Source organism: Crotalus tigris, unplaced genomic scaffold, assembly GCF_016545835.1.
Source record: "Crotalus tigris isolate CLP2741 ecotype Arizona unplaced genomic scaffold, ASM1654583v1 scf7180000024291.2576520, whole genome shotgun sequence".
Taxonomy (NCBI): domain Eukaryota; kingdom Metazoa; phylum Chordata; class Lepidosauria; order Squamata; family Viperidae; genus Crotalus; species Crotalus tigris.
In genome coordinates this window covers 360,860-375,443 of record NW_024100464.1, presented here as the reverse complement: position 1 = coordinate 375,443, position 14,584 = coordinate 360,860, and the positions used below count along the sequence as shown (strand labels likewise).

The following is a 14,584-nucleotide window of genomic DNA, read 5'->3' as shown; positions in this document are numbered from 1 at the left end:
AAAACTGCAGGGACTTGTCCAGGCAGTTACCAGGTTTCAGAACTGATTCAAAGGGGGGGGGGGAAGGAGGCCTACTAAAATAAAAGAATATAAGTATACAAAAATTTTGACAAGAATAGAAGGAAACATAGCCTTAATTTCTTCTGCATGAACACAATCGATTAGCCAGTGATTGGGTTGGCAAAATAAATTTCTGTGCCTCATTTTTTCCCAATATAAAACTTTGCACGTGTTACTTTGAAAATCTGTTTCTGGCTCTCAATAGGTTGTCACTTTACTTGTATCCTAAAAGCAGGACTTTTTTTGTCATAGAACATTCAGAACGGAGTTCTGGCACCTTTTTTGGATGGAACCTTGTAGGGTAGGCAAGGCTGGTTGTATGACGTGTGTGAGTTCCGGCACCTTTTTTTTTCTTCAAAAAAAAGCACTGCCTAAAAGGCTTCTCCTTTATAGGACTAACTTTTAACTCTGTCTCTCTCTCCAGGCATCCAAGCCACCACAAGCTGAGAAAAATGGCTTAAGAGGATTTGATGAAAAGGCCTACGTATCCTCAAAGCTGCTGAAGGCGGGAGAAGACCCTTATCGGCAACATGCTTTCAATCAGTTAGAGAGTGACAAACTGAGTAGTGACCGGCCCATCAGAGACACTAGACATTACAGGTACTGTAGTACAGACGAGTATGGGTTGTAATAAATACTTTGTACCATGGAGTCTCTGTGACCTAATTTTTGGGCCATTTTAATTTTGAAAGATGGAAAAATATTATCTGTATCCCACCAGAGAAAGGACTTCTCATCCTTAATGCAGGCTGCTTTATTTATTTTAACATCTGGATCTAGTTAATGTAAGGATGTCATAGAAGATGGAAACATTATTTAACATTTAAGCAAATCTCTAGAAATATGATAATGTAATGAATTGGGCCAGATGGTTATGTATATTTAGTTTCTATTAAGGATCCTATTAAATAGTAACTAGTAAAAAGCCAAGTAATGAGCTTTTCTACACAACACAACTATGCTCTGACCATACCATTATTTTTCTGCCCTGTCCCTATGTTGTTGCCTTTATCTCAGCTCCAGTCCCTGAGTGAAATAAACCAAACTTATCTTTGATTAGAAATGTATTACAGTATCTTTTTTATTTTGATATGGTCCAATGGTAAACTCAAGGAGCATATAAAATCTGCAGGCTTTGTCATTTATCATTTTGGAGGAAAATCAGATGATTCTCAGTAACTGGAAACAGAGGCAATATAGGCAGGGTAGGAACAGACAGTGGAGATGTCCAATTTCATGCCAGTATAGCAGGGGTCCTCAACCCCTGGTCCCCAGCCTGGTATTGGCTCACAGCCCATTTGGAACCAGGCTGCACAAGTGGTAGGTGAGCATGCGAATTTCCATTTGCTCATGCACAGGAGTAAGTTGCATGTGTGAAACCGTCCCTCCCGCTGCCACCACCACCTGATGTCGCCACTGCAGGTCAGCGGAGCTGCTGCAATATAGTTTTCTGCTGACTCAAGAAAGGATGTCAAACTCTGGAGAAAGGGTCAAGGAATTGTAATTGCCTGAACAGCTTATCTAATCTTTCTTCCTGGAATTGTAGTTTACCAGCTATATAATATATATATATATATAAAATCTCTGCTGTTATTTTTTAAAGAGCTAATCTAAAATCATGGTGACTCTTCTATTCTTTTGCTTTATAAGGAAGATTTTTCAATATTTTTAGCCAAAGAAAGAACAGCCCATAAAATGACTGAAACTCTCTAGATAAGGAAAACCATTTTTAAAATGTGCCCTGAGGTAACAATATTTCTGCCTCATCACAATTAAGCAATCCAGCTTTACAATGGTAAATGATAAATTATCAGAAGTTTCTAACTTCTGAGCTGAAACAAGGGCTATTGGTCTTTTCTCGCTGACCCCTTACTCATGGCTCAAACACAGGAACTTCATCTCCTCCCAGCCTGTGAATAAGACAGGCTTACAATATCATGAATTTTTACCAACGTGAAGCCTTACTTGAAGGTTTGGCACAGTATACCCTTTGTGTATCTCAGCCCTGGACTAGTCAAGTGATGCTGTTATCCCAGTGTCTGGAGGCTATGAGAATGGGGGGAACAAACTCAGGCTCAACCTCGGGAAAATGGAATGTCTGTGTCTATTTAGACCACCCAGTCTCAGAGACTTTCCGACTTTATTTCTGAATTGGACTGTACTTCCCCTGACAGAATTGGTGTATGATTTGGAGAGTTTCCTGGATCGCTGTTCCTGCTTGAGGAACAGGTGGCAGCTCCCTTATGCTGAAGATCTCAACAGGAATGCCATCCTGCCTTATTCTTTTATTTGAGCTCTTCTGCAAGTTTCCTGATCTCATCAGTAGAGGGAGGCAGATCCAGGGCATACTGTACAAGATTGGCAACTGTAAGACATCATGGTCAACTGTGGACAGCCTATTGAGTAAACTGGAAAAATGTTCAGCTCAGTGGTTTTTCAGTCTTTCCTGGTCTTTGGTCAGGTTCGACCCATTCAATGAGAGCAAGGAGAGCATCCAGATTTAGAAAGATCATAAAACTGACTTTATAGCACTGAAGGACCCTTTGGTGGTATGCACACCTGCACAATGTTCCACCTTCTCTGCTTTCCTGTGCTGCCAGGCTTACTTGCAGTGCTGTGTGTGTGCTTTGGACTGTGGGTACTTAAACTTGTCTTTCTTTGAGACAGATGATGGATCATTCTGCCAGTCTGCCTAGGCCTTGTTCTTGACCTGGAGGGCTGCTGAAATGGTTTTGTGGTTTTCTTTTTTTTTTTAATTGAAAATTTTTAAGATTTTACAATAACAAAAACAAAACAATTTTCCCCCTCCCTCCCCAACCCTCCCCCTCCCTCCCCCGACTATCCCAGAGCTGGATATAGGCTTAATTAAAATTTCTTCAAAAAGTCTTAAGAAAAATATAAAGTATAAGTAAGTCTAGATACATTACTTAAATGAATTACAAAATGATTAACATAATATATATGTAAAAAAAAACATAAATACCAGAAAAAAAAGAAAAAAAGAGAAATGCATAAAAAACATGAAAAAGAGATTAACTTTTCAATATAAGTTATAAAACTGTAAACAAATCTAAATACATTACTTAAACAAATTATAAAATAATTAAGAGTAAAATATATATAAAGAAAGATAAGTACAAAAAAAAGAAAAGAGATAGAAAAAAGGAAAGAAAAAATAAATAAATAAAAAAATTTGGCTTTTCAAGAAAGTTAGCTTTTCAATATAAATTATTAAAAAGCTAAATAATATTTTTTAATATCCATCTTATGTTGTATAAAATCTATCCATTTCCTCCATACCACAACATACTTCTCTTGTGATTGATCCTTCAGGAAAGCCGAAATCTTTGCCATTTCCGCCAAATAAGAAACTTTAAAAAGCCACTCTTGCAAAGTAGGCAAAGATTCCTTCTTCCAACATTGTGCTACTAACAACCTTGCAGCTGTAATTAAGTTTAACATCAATGTGATATCTTTGGTATCACAATCAGTAACAATACCTAATAAAAACAGTTGTGGGGTAAATTTTACCCTCCTTCTAAAAATTCTTTGAATATTCCACCATATCTTAATCCAAAAAACTTTTATATTTTTACACGACCACCAGATATGATAGTATGTAGCATCCAAACATCCGCATCTCCAACATTTAGGCTGTAGATCAGGATACATACGAGACATTTTTTGTGGATCAAGGTGCCTTCTATAAAACATTTTATAAAAATTCTCCCTTAAATTTTGGGCTTGCGTAAATTTAACGTTCCTCACCCAAATAGTTTCCCAGGTATCTAGTAGAACCGGTTCACCAAAGTTTTGTGCCCATTTAATCATACATTCTTTGACTAACTCTGTTTCTGAGTTCAATTCTACTAGGACCCCATAAATTCTCTTAATGTGAGTTCGTCTTTGATCTTTTATTTGTTTAAACAAATTCTCATCTTCTCTAAGCAAACCCACCTTCCGATCTATCTTCCACCTATCCACTATTTATCTATACTGAAACCATGAATATATAATATTTTCCTGTGTTAAATCTTCCATAGATTTTAACTGCCAATTTTTACCATCCCATCTAAGTAATTGTGCATAAGAAACGCTATCCATCCTAACCCCTCTGCTTATCCCTTCTGTCGCATGCCATGGAATAGCCCATAATGGAATTTTAAAATCATTTCTATAATATTTCCTCCAAACCCGAAGTAAAGAAGTCCTCATAATATGAGATTTAAAAGCCCTATCAACCTTTTTATTAAAAATTAGATAGGCATGCCATCCAAAAAGTAAATCCCAATCCTCCAAGAGGAGTATTTCCACATTTGTTAAATTAACTCAATCACTTATTAATGTTAAAACCACAGCATCATAATACAACTTCAAATTTGGTATCTTGAGTCCACCTCTCTCACGAGTATCTTGTATAATTTTAAGTTTTACTCTAGGTTTCCTCCCTGCCCAGATAAATTTATTAATACCTTTCTGCCATTCATCTAAGTTAACCTCATTCTTTAAAATGGGTATCATTTGAAATAAAAAAAGGAACTTTGGCAACACATTCATTTTAATCACTGCAATTCTTCCCAAAAGAGATAATTGCAACTTTTCCCAATTTTTCATGTCTCTTTGTATATTGACCCACAGCCTTTCATAATTATTTTTGTACAGTTTTGCATTAGAAACAGATAAAGTAACCCCCAGGTACTTTACCTTATTAACAACCTCAAAATCTGTCAGATTAACCAACATCTGTTTATCCAGATTAGTCATATTTTTAGGCACTATTTTAGTCTTATTATTATTAATTTTGAAACCCGAAACTCGTCCATATTGATATATCAATTGTAATAACTCTATTACAGAATAAGTTGGTTGAGATAAGGTAACCACCAAATCATCTGCAAAAGCCCTTAGTTTATATTCTTTTTTATTAACTTCTATTCCTTTTATTTGCTGTGAATCTCGAATTTTAATCAGCAATATTTCCAAAGTTAAAACAAACAGCAACGGTGACAGTGGACAACCCTATCTAGTCCCCTTCTCTATTGTAAACACCTCTGACAAACCCCCATTAACTATAAGTTGTGCCGTTTGTTTTTGATAAATAACGCCAAGAGCTTGTAAAATTTTTTCTCCGAAATTCATTTTTTCAACTAATCTTAACATAAATTGCCAATTCAATTGATCAAAAGCTTTTTCAGCATCTAAAAATATCAATCCTGCAGGAATTTGGTTATTTTTGTCTAAATATTCTAATAAATTAATAATTTGCCTAACATTATTCTTCATATACCTTCCAGTTATAAAACCTGTTTGATCTATATGTATAACATGATGCAAAACCCTCATAAGCCTATTAGCTAAAATTTTTGCAAAGATCTTGTAATCTACATTTAAGAGAGATATAGGTCTGTAATTCTTTGGTAAGGTAAGATCTTGATCCTCTTTTGGAATTAGAGATATAAAAGCTCTGCCCCATGACGGGGGAATCTGAGAACCCTGTAATATGTTATTAAAAAGCTCAGTTAAAGGTTGAATCATTTCTTGTACCAGAGTTTTATAAAAAGTAGATGTCAAACCATCCGTACCCGATGCTTTACCTAATTTTAATTCTTTAATCACCTTCTCAATTTCCGCACTGGTAATCAAACCATTAATTTCTTGTTTTTGAAGTTCTGTTAATTTAGGGAAATTGGCTCCATTTAAGTAGTTATCTATATCTAAAATCTGCACCTTAGTACTCTTGTATAATTTTTGATAATATTCTAAAAAAGATTTCTTAATCAAATCCTTCTGGTAAACCAATTTACCATTATAGTTTATTTTGTCTATAATTCTCTGTCTCTGTTTCTTTCTCAATTGATAAGTCAACCATCTCCCTGGTTTATTAGCATTACAAAATGTATTTTGTTTCATATATAATAAATTAGTTGCAGTTTGATCAGCCATCAACATATTAAATTGTGATTTAAGCAATTTTATAGATTCTTTAACCTTCTCATCTGTAGGATTTGAAATCAAAATTTTTTCTTTTGATTTAATCTCGCCTTCCAATTCATTCCGTTTCTGAGTCTGCTTCTGTCTATGAATATTATTCATTTGTATAAAAATCCCTTGCATGAAAGCTTTACCTGCATCCCATACCATTGACATTGAAGTTCCCTTATGCATATTTAAAACAAAATAATCCTTTAAATGCTCTTTTAACTTTTGAACATTCTTTTCTTGTCTAAATAAATTTTCATTCATCCACCACAATCTCCTCTCCTCTTTTTCATCAACCAATTCCATCCAAACTGGACTGTGATCCATCAATGTCCTGGGAAAAATTTTAACATTCTTTACCCTAAAGTATAGATCAGTTGTAATAAAAAAAAAATCAATTCTTGAAAAAGATTTGTGTCTATCTGAAAAAAAGGTGAAGTCTCTCTCCTCCTGGTTATGTCCATGCCAATAATCTCGTAGCTCCCAGTCTTCCTTCAAATCAAAAAAAGCTTTAGGTAGTTTAGCCTGTTTAAAGGAAATAGAAGATCCTTTTTTGTCCCTTTGTGTATCTAAAACACCATTCCAGTCTCCCATTAATATAACAGATCTATAATCCAACAAAGTTAATTTTTGATGTAACAATCTATAGAATTGTCCCTGTTGTTGGTTTGGAGCATAAAGTCCCACTATAAGTACTTTCTTTCCATACAAACCAACTTCAATCATAACAAATCTCCCTTGAGAATCAGATTCCACCAAACTGGCTACTAAATTTTGCTTAACATAAATAACTACTCCCCCTTTTTTCCCAGGAGCTGAAGATACAAAATGAGATCCCAAACGAGGATTGACTAAAAATTTTTGATCTTTAGGTATAATATGTGTTTCCTTCAAGCAAATAATATCATTATTATGTTGCTTTAAATAATGGAAAATTTTCTTTCTCTTTTGGGGAGAATTGAGGCCATTAGCATTCCAAGTCAGGAGCTTTACCATCTCCCTTGGCCAGAAGCCTGGAGAAGACTGCTTGGAGGTCTGCCATTGAAGAATGTACTGCAGAACTCTTGGGTCTTGCTCCTCCCACCGGCAACGAAACAATTTCTTGAAGAGATTCTTTATCTTCTTTCTTCTGTTGTTCCTTTTCCTTGCGTCTATATGCTGCACGAGTCATTCTTTGATCTTTGATCTCTGTTTGTTGCAACCACTGCGGCTGTAGCTTTCCAGCAACCATCACTCCTGCTCCTTCAGACTGCTGTTCCACCTCTTTGCCATCCAAAACTTTCTGCATCATGGATGATGGTGAGTCTGCTCCCAGGACCGAACTATAAAATTCTTTTGCTTTAGAAACTGTATTAAGTCTGTAACGCGTCCCCGCATGGCTCACAACAATACCCATCGGAATTTCCCATCTAAATGGAATCAATCTTTTTTTAAGCTCATTAGCTAAAAAAGCAAACTCTTTTCTCTTTCTTAAAATTTTAGATGGGATCTCCTTTAAGATAATGACATCTTGGGCAGCAATCTGGAACCTCTTATTATAAAAGGCTTGTATGATTTCATTACGCAGAGATCTCTTTGCAAAGTAAATCACCACATCTCTTGGTAAATTTTTTTGTTTAGCAATCCAGGAGTTAACTCTGTAAATTTTTTCAACTTCTCTGAATATTTCCTCTTTCTCTCTATTCAAAATAACAGCAAAGTCATTTACAAGAATCTCAGTGAGATCTTGCTTGTCCTCTTTCAGGCCCCTGATTCTTAATGCATGTTCCATCTCTCTGTACTGGGACATAAGAATATCCTCTTGTGACATTTCCATCTTTCTCTCCATACCTTCAAACTGTTCTTCCAACATATCCGCCTTCTCTGCCACTTCTTCAACTCTAGAGTCTAATTTCTCAACCACAGAAGCAAGTCCTGTTAAGGCCGTAACTATATCCTGCCTCAAAATAGTATTATTCTGTTCTAAGAGATTCTTCATTTCTCCTCTGATTTGAGTTTTATTCTGATCTAAAAGCCCCTTCACTTCCTCTCTGATTTGAGATACAGCACTTCCCATTATATCTTTCATATCTTGTACCGTTACTGCTGGCAGAGGAGGAGAAGGTGGTGGTGTAGCTTTAGGTTGTTGTACCGGTAGGATCGCTGGAGAAGAGGCCACCTTAGAAACTGTAGCAGCTGCTTGCCTCTTTGAAGCCATTTTCAAAAAGAAAAAAAAAGTCTTATTTCTTCTTTTTTCCTTCTTAAAAATAAAAGTAATCCTCAAAAGAAACAAAGGAGAGTTTAAAAGGAAAAAAAAAAAACACCAAACACAAATCCACCTTCAAAAAAAAAAGTTTTTTTAAAAGAAAACTGTTTAATCCATAACGTTTCAGTCACTTTCTTCCGAAAAAAAACAAACTTCAAATCGCCATTTTACTTTCACTCTCCAGACAAAGAAAAAAGACAAAAAAGTAAAAAGATCACATTTCAAACTAAAGTCCAAATAAAGTCCAATAAATCCAATCCTTTATCCAACTCTGTCCGCTTTTAAAATAACTCACCAGGCTCCTTTAAGCGCGGAGGTGGCCGCAGCGTTTTGCTTTGATCCCGAAGGATCAAAGACAGCTGGGAGGCGGAGGCACCCGAACTCCGAGGGAACTCTCTTTTCACCCCCCCCAAAAAAATTCTGGGGGGGTTAAGAGGTTCTACCTCTATTCAGGTGATACTCCTCTCCCCCCCTTCGCCCAGGAGGGAGATTTTAAACCGTGGACCAGCTGATGTCTGCTGTTCTCCGTGGTTTTCACGCTTCTCTCAGGAGGACGGCTACAAAGTAGCCGCCATCACCGGATGTACATGGTTTTGTGGTTTTCATCAAACCAGTCTTGATGGGCCCAGGTTTTCAGTCCAAGTAAAGTTGTTGCAGTCTGTGTGATGACATCTTTAAATTGTGCCCACTTTTCACAACAGGTTTCTAGAAGTGGTAAATTGCTGGAGTATCTTATGGCCTGGGCCTGGGTAGTTTCTTCCCATCATGTATAATGGGTTGTAGTTGGCATGCTTTGGGTCCCATCAATTAAATGATGGATCTTCTCTGACTCTGTGCCTGCAGTCTGGAATAGCCTTCTCCCAGACATTGGTATGGCACCTATTTGACCCTTGTTTACATAGACTCTAAAAACCAAGTGTTTCCCCCCAGGCCTTGGCAGACCTTTAATGGTAATGCTTTATATTTGGGGTGTACATTTTATTGTCTTTCTGACATTTATTGCTCATTTTTGTTATATTGTTTTGAAGTCTTTCTAATACTATATACCATCCCCAGTTGTTATGGATGTAGTTCTGGTATGTAGCCTTGGCTTTGCATGACAGAAGTTGCAGGTTTAATTCCTGGTTTCTAAGAAGAACTCCAGTCAAATATCTGGGTTGCTTTGCTTATCAGAGTAGACAATAGACTGATTTTACAGAGCCTAAGAATTATAGGCCGATATCATTATTAAATGTAGATTACAAGATTTTTATAAAAAATTTGGCAAATAGATTAATGCAGGTTATGAAGGATTTGATTCACAGTGATCAATCAGGATTCATAACAGGGCGATACATGAAATATAATGTTAGACAAATTATTAACTTAATTGAGCATTTGGATAAGAACAATCAGATTCCTGTGGCTTTTATATTTTTGGATGCTGAAAAAGGCTTTGATCAATTAGATTGGCAATTCTTATTCTCACTGGTAGAGAAAATGAATTTTGGGTATAATTTTTTACATGCACTTAAAGCTATATATCAGCAACAATCTGCTCAAATTGTTGTTAATGGGGGATTGACTGAGACTTTTAATATTGAAAAAGGGACAAGATAAGGATGTCCATTATCTCCATTGTTATTTGTTTTGACATTGGAGATTTTGTTGATCCAGATTCGAGAATCAATGGTAATCAAGGGCATAAAGATAAGAAAAAATGAGTATAAATTACGGGCTTTTGCAGATGATTTGGTTTTGATTTTGGAACAACCGATTAGAGCGGTTGATTGTCTATTAGAACTTATAACACAGTATGGAAAAGTTTCTGGTTTTAAAGTCAATAACCATAAGACTAAGATATTATCTAAGAATATGTTAGCCAATGACAAGGAAAGTTTGGTTAAAGCCACAGGTTTTCAGATGGTGAAAAAGGTTAAATATCTGGGAATATTTAACTGCCTCAAATGGAAAATTGTATAAAAATAATTATGAATTACTATGGGCAAAAGTGCAAAAGGATTTAAATGACTGGAAAAAACTGCAATTGTCACTGTTGGGGAGAATTTCAGCTGTAAAAATGAATGTTCTACCAATGTTTCTTTTCTTGTTTCAGATGATACCTATTTTAAAAAAAGATGTAAATTTGGAGGAATGGCAGAAGGGTATCAATAAATTCATTTGGGCTGGGAAAAAAACCAAGGGTTAAGTTTAAGATTTTGCAAGATGCCCGAGAAAGAGGAGGACTTAAAGCATCTAACTTGAAATTATACTATGATGCAGCTGCCTTAACTTGGAAAAGTGATTGGCTTAATTTAACAAATAAGGATATTCTTGTTCTTGAAGGGTGGGATTTAATGTATGGTTGGCATGCATATTTAATTTTTAATAAGAAAGTGGACCGGGCTTTCAAATCACATATTTTGAGGAGTGCCTTACTTCAAGTTTGGAAAAAGTATTATTATAGGTTAAACTATAAAATACCTATCTGGGGGATTCCTAGACATGTAATTGAGGGGATTTCTAAGGGGATGAATTTTGATAAAATTTCGTATAAAGAATTATTAACTTGGTCAAGTTCGGATTGGCATTTAAAATCTCTAGATGTATTAAGGCAAAAAAATATTCTACAGTCATGGCTTCAATATTTACAAATAGTGGACAGGTGGACTGTAGATAAAAAAGAAGGAATAACACTAGAAGATGGAAATCTGGTTATTCAGATTAAAGATCAGAGTCAGGCCCATATAAAAAGAATTTACAATGCTTTAATAGAATTAGACTCTGAAACAGAATTGGTTAAAGACTGTATGATTAAATGGGCTCAGAATATCCAGGATCCGATCCCATTGGACTTATGGGAGACAATTTGGATTAGAAATGTTAGATTTACACAAGCTCAAAATTTGAGGGAAAAATTTTATAAAATGTGTTACAGATGGCATTTAGATCCTAAAAAATTATCTTGTATGTATCCAAATTTACAACCCAAATGTGGAGATGTGGTAATATGGATGCGACATATTTTCATGTTTGGTGGAATTGTAAAAAGGTAAAGGCTTTTTGGATTATGATTTGGTGGAACATTCAAAAGATTTTTAAAAGGAAGATAAAGTTCACCCCTCAATTATTCCTATTGGGTATCTTTGTGGATTTAAATGATAAAGAAACTACTTTAATGTTGAATTTATTAACTGCAGCAAGGTTATTAGTAGGCTCGTATTGGAAGAAGGACTCGTTGCCTACTTTAGAAGAATGGATTATTTAAAGTTTCTAACTTTGCAGAAATGGCAAAAAAATTCTGTTTATTTGAAGGATCATACACAAGAAAGATATATTATTGTATGGAGAAGATGGATAGATTATATTCAGAAAAAATATGGGACTATAAAGTTTCATTTATTTTATGAGTAAAGTTTATAGTAACTGTTGTAGAGATTTGTTTATATGACTTAATTTAAGGGGAGTTAAAGGTTAAGTATGATGTTTTTTTTTCTCTTTTATTTTCTTTTTTTCTTTTTTATTATTGTTAACTTTCTTAATAATAACCCTGTATTCTGCTCTGGGAAGCGAGGGAGGGAGGGTTTAGGGTGGTTGGGTGGGTGAGTGGGTGGGTAATGATGATATAGTCATGGTAAATGCTTGGGCATTTCCCCTATGCTGCGTTCATGTGTGTGAGAGGGATGAGAGGGGAGGAAGGAGCAGGGAGGAAGTAGGATGGTTAGAGGAGATGGGGAGGGGAAGAGAGTAGGAGGGGAGGAGAGAAAGAGGAGGGAAGTAGGGAGAGGGTGATTAGAGATTAGAGAGGGTGGACGCAGCCTGGGGGGAATGGGCAGGCGGTACCAATGGTTAGGAATTTAATTGTATTTTGTATGAATACATGGAAAATAAAAACTTTTTAATAATAAAAAGAGTAGACAATTGGTTGCTTTCTCAGAACATGGGCTTCTGAGAAATTATCTGAAGCTGGCATTGGGTTACTTTTAAAATCCCTTTAAATAGGGATAGATCGATAAAAAATATTTATCTGGATATCTTAGGCTTCAGTTCCCCTAATTTGCAGTCAACATGAGCATTTAGCATTTTTAAAGTATATTTTATTGATTATTTTAGAATAACAATATTTAGTGTTTAGTAAACAACATGTTGTCTGGGTTCATATATTTAACAACAGTCAATAATAGTTAATTTCTATACTTTCATAATCAACATATTAAATAGAAATACTTTTCCTAGTCCTTTCTTCTTCCAATAGTGTTCTCCTTTTACCAACATTAAGAAAATATAATTCTTAATACTATCTATATATACAAATTTAAGTATAAACATTTTTCTAATATTTCACAATTACATCAGTATGTAATGTCTTTTCTAATCATCTTATTTTATAGTTGCATTTGCACAAAATTATGTTATGTAAATCACTATAGGTCCTGTTTTCAGAACTCTTCTTTAAGCTTAGTTTCCCCTCAGTAATCAAAACATTTCTTGTCAGTTATGGTTTTCTCAAAATTGATTATATTTAAATATCCAAAATATTTCATACATTTAAATCATCCCAATATTTTTACATTTCCCATATCATAGGAAAGATGAGAAAAGAAAGAAAGAAAAAAGAAAAAAATATTATACAACTTATAAATCACATTTCTCTTACTGTAAACCTCTTCATTTCCAAAATTTAACTATTCTTTTAATCATATTTAGACAAATGCTTGGTCATATGATACTCCACCTGGTATGTCAAGTCATCTCTCTTAAGTCTGGTTCTCACCTGTTCTTATTTAAGCTTAGGTTCCCTTCAGTATTCAAAATATTTCTTATCAATTATAATTTTCTCCAAGTTGATTAATTTTCTCCAAGTTGAATATCCAAAACATTTTATTCATTTAAATCATCTCATTATTTTTACATTTCCCATATCATAAAGCAATACTGTACTACTTATAAATCACATCTCTCTTACTATAGAACCCATTCGTATCCAAAATTTAACTATTCTTTGAACCATATTCAAACTAGTCATGTGGTACTCCATCTGATAAGTCAAATCATCTCTCCTGAGTCTGGCTCTTGCCTTCTTCTCTTGATTAGCAGCTTTCCAAGTCAGTGTATTCAGCTTGTCATATGATTCTTCCTGTATTTTTATAGGTGTTGCTAGGAATGGGAAAAACAAACTGAGTAAGGTGCTTTTGAGGGGGAGTTTCGCTCATTTATACTCGTTAAGAAGCTTCCACTTTTCTTCTCTCTCAATTTCTCCTTCCATTTTTTTGTCTCCCAGACTCTAGTAGTTCTCCTGACAGCTCTGTTGTCCACTTTATCAAATCTTCTTACTTGTCTTCAGGTTTGTTTTGTTGTTCTGAAAAATGAAATATCTCTTCCGTTTCCAATATTATAGAAAAATAATGAAATTTTTTTCTTTGTCTGTGTTAAGTTGTGGTTTTCTTCATTTGTAGTCTCCAAATCACTTTCCTCTAGTTTTTGTTCTGATTTCTGATTTGTTTGTTCATTCTTTATCACCATTTTCTGGGAATTTTTTAATTGTGAGCTTAGGTCAAAAAAGTGTTCATTTATACCTTCAAAGTTTTTTTAATTTCATTATGATTTAAATCCATTGTCATTTGAATTAGTTGCAACATACCATACATTTCATTCTGGAAAATATTTGTCTTATCTTGAAGTATTTCTCCTGCATATCTCTGATGTTTCAGACTGGGGATTTTAGAAAAGAATATTGCATGTGATTTCTTACCACTTTTAATTGTATATGCAACCTCCATTTTCATCAAACCAACCAGTCTTAAATTCTGAACACTATAATCTTATATATCTCTTATCTTTATAAACAATCCAAAATGTTCAGTCATTTAAAAACAATCCAATAATTTCCCCCTTAGAAGAATAGCCAAAAGGTCAAAGTTTTTCTTTCTCTGCAGACTATTTTTAAATATCACAACTCAGTCAGTATGTATAATCCAGGAAGGTCAGCAGTTTTCATAAATAATTGTATTTAATTGTATTTATTTATTTAATTTAATTTAATTTAATTTAATTTATTTATATGCCGCCCAATCCCAAAGGACTCAATTAAAACAATCAAGAATAAAACAATAAAATAATACAATCATACCGCAAGTCCGATCATGTCCCGCCCCCCCCCGGGGACATCAGCCCCAGGCCTGCCGGAACAGGAGAGTTTTAACGGCTTTCTTAAAGGCCGGCAGGGTGGGAGTTGTTCAAACCTCGGGGGGAAGTTGATTCCACCAGGTCGGAGCCACCACAGAAAAGGCTCTTCCTCGAGGGCCCGCCAGCCGACATTGT

General features: G+C 35.0%; 1 protein-coding gene across 1 annotated transcript in view; it reads left to right on the top strand.

Moving 5' to 3' along the window:
• Positions 1 to 14,584, top strand: part of GALNT16 (polypeptide N-acetylgalactosaminyltransferase 16) — a 184,085-nt gene that overhangs the window by 75,507 nt on the left and 93,994 nt on the right. Inside the window, exon 2 of the mRNA XM_039324017.1 lies at positions 485 to 660. Within this exon, the coding sequence (XP_039179951.1) occupies positions 485 to 660 (176 nt within the window). The remainder of the gene's footprint in view (positions 1 to 484; positions 661 to 14,584) is intronic.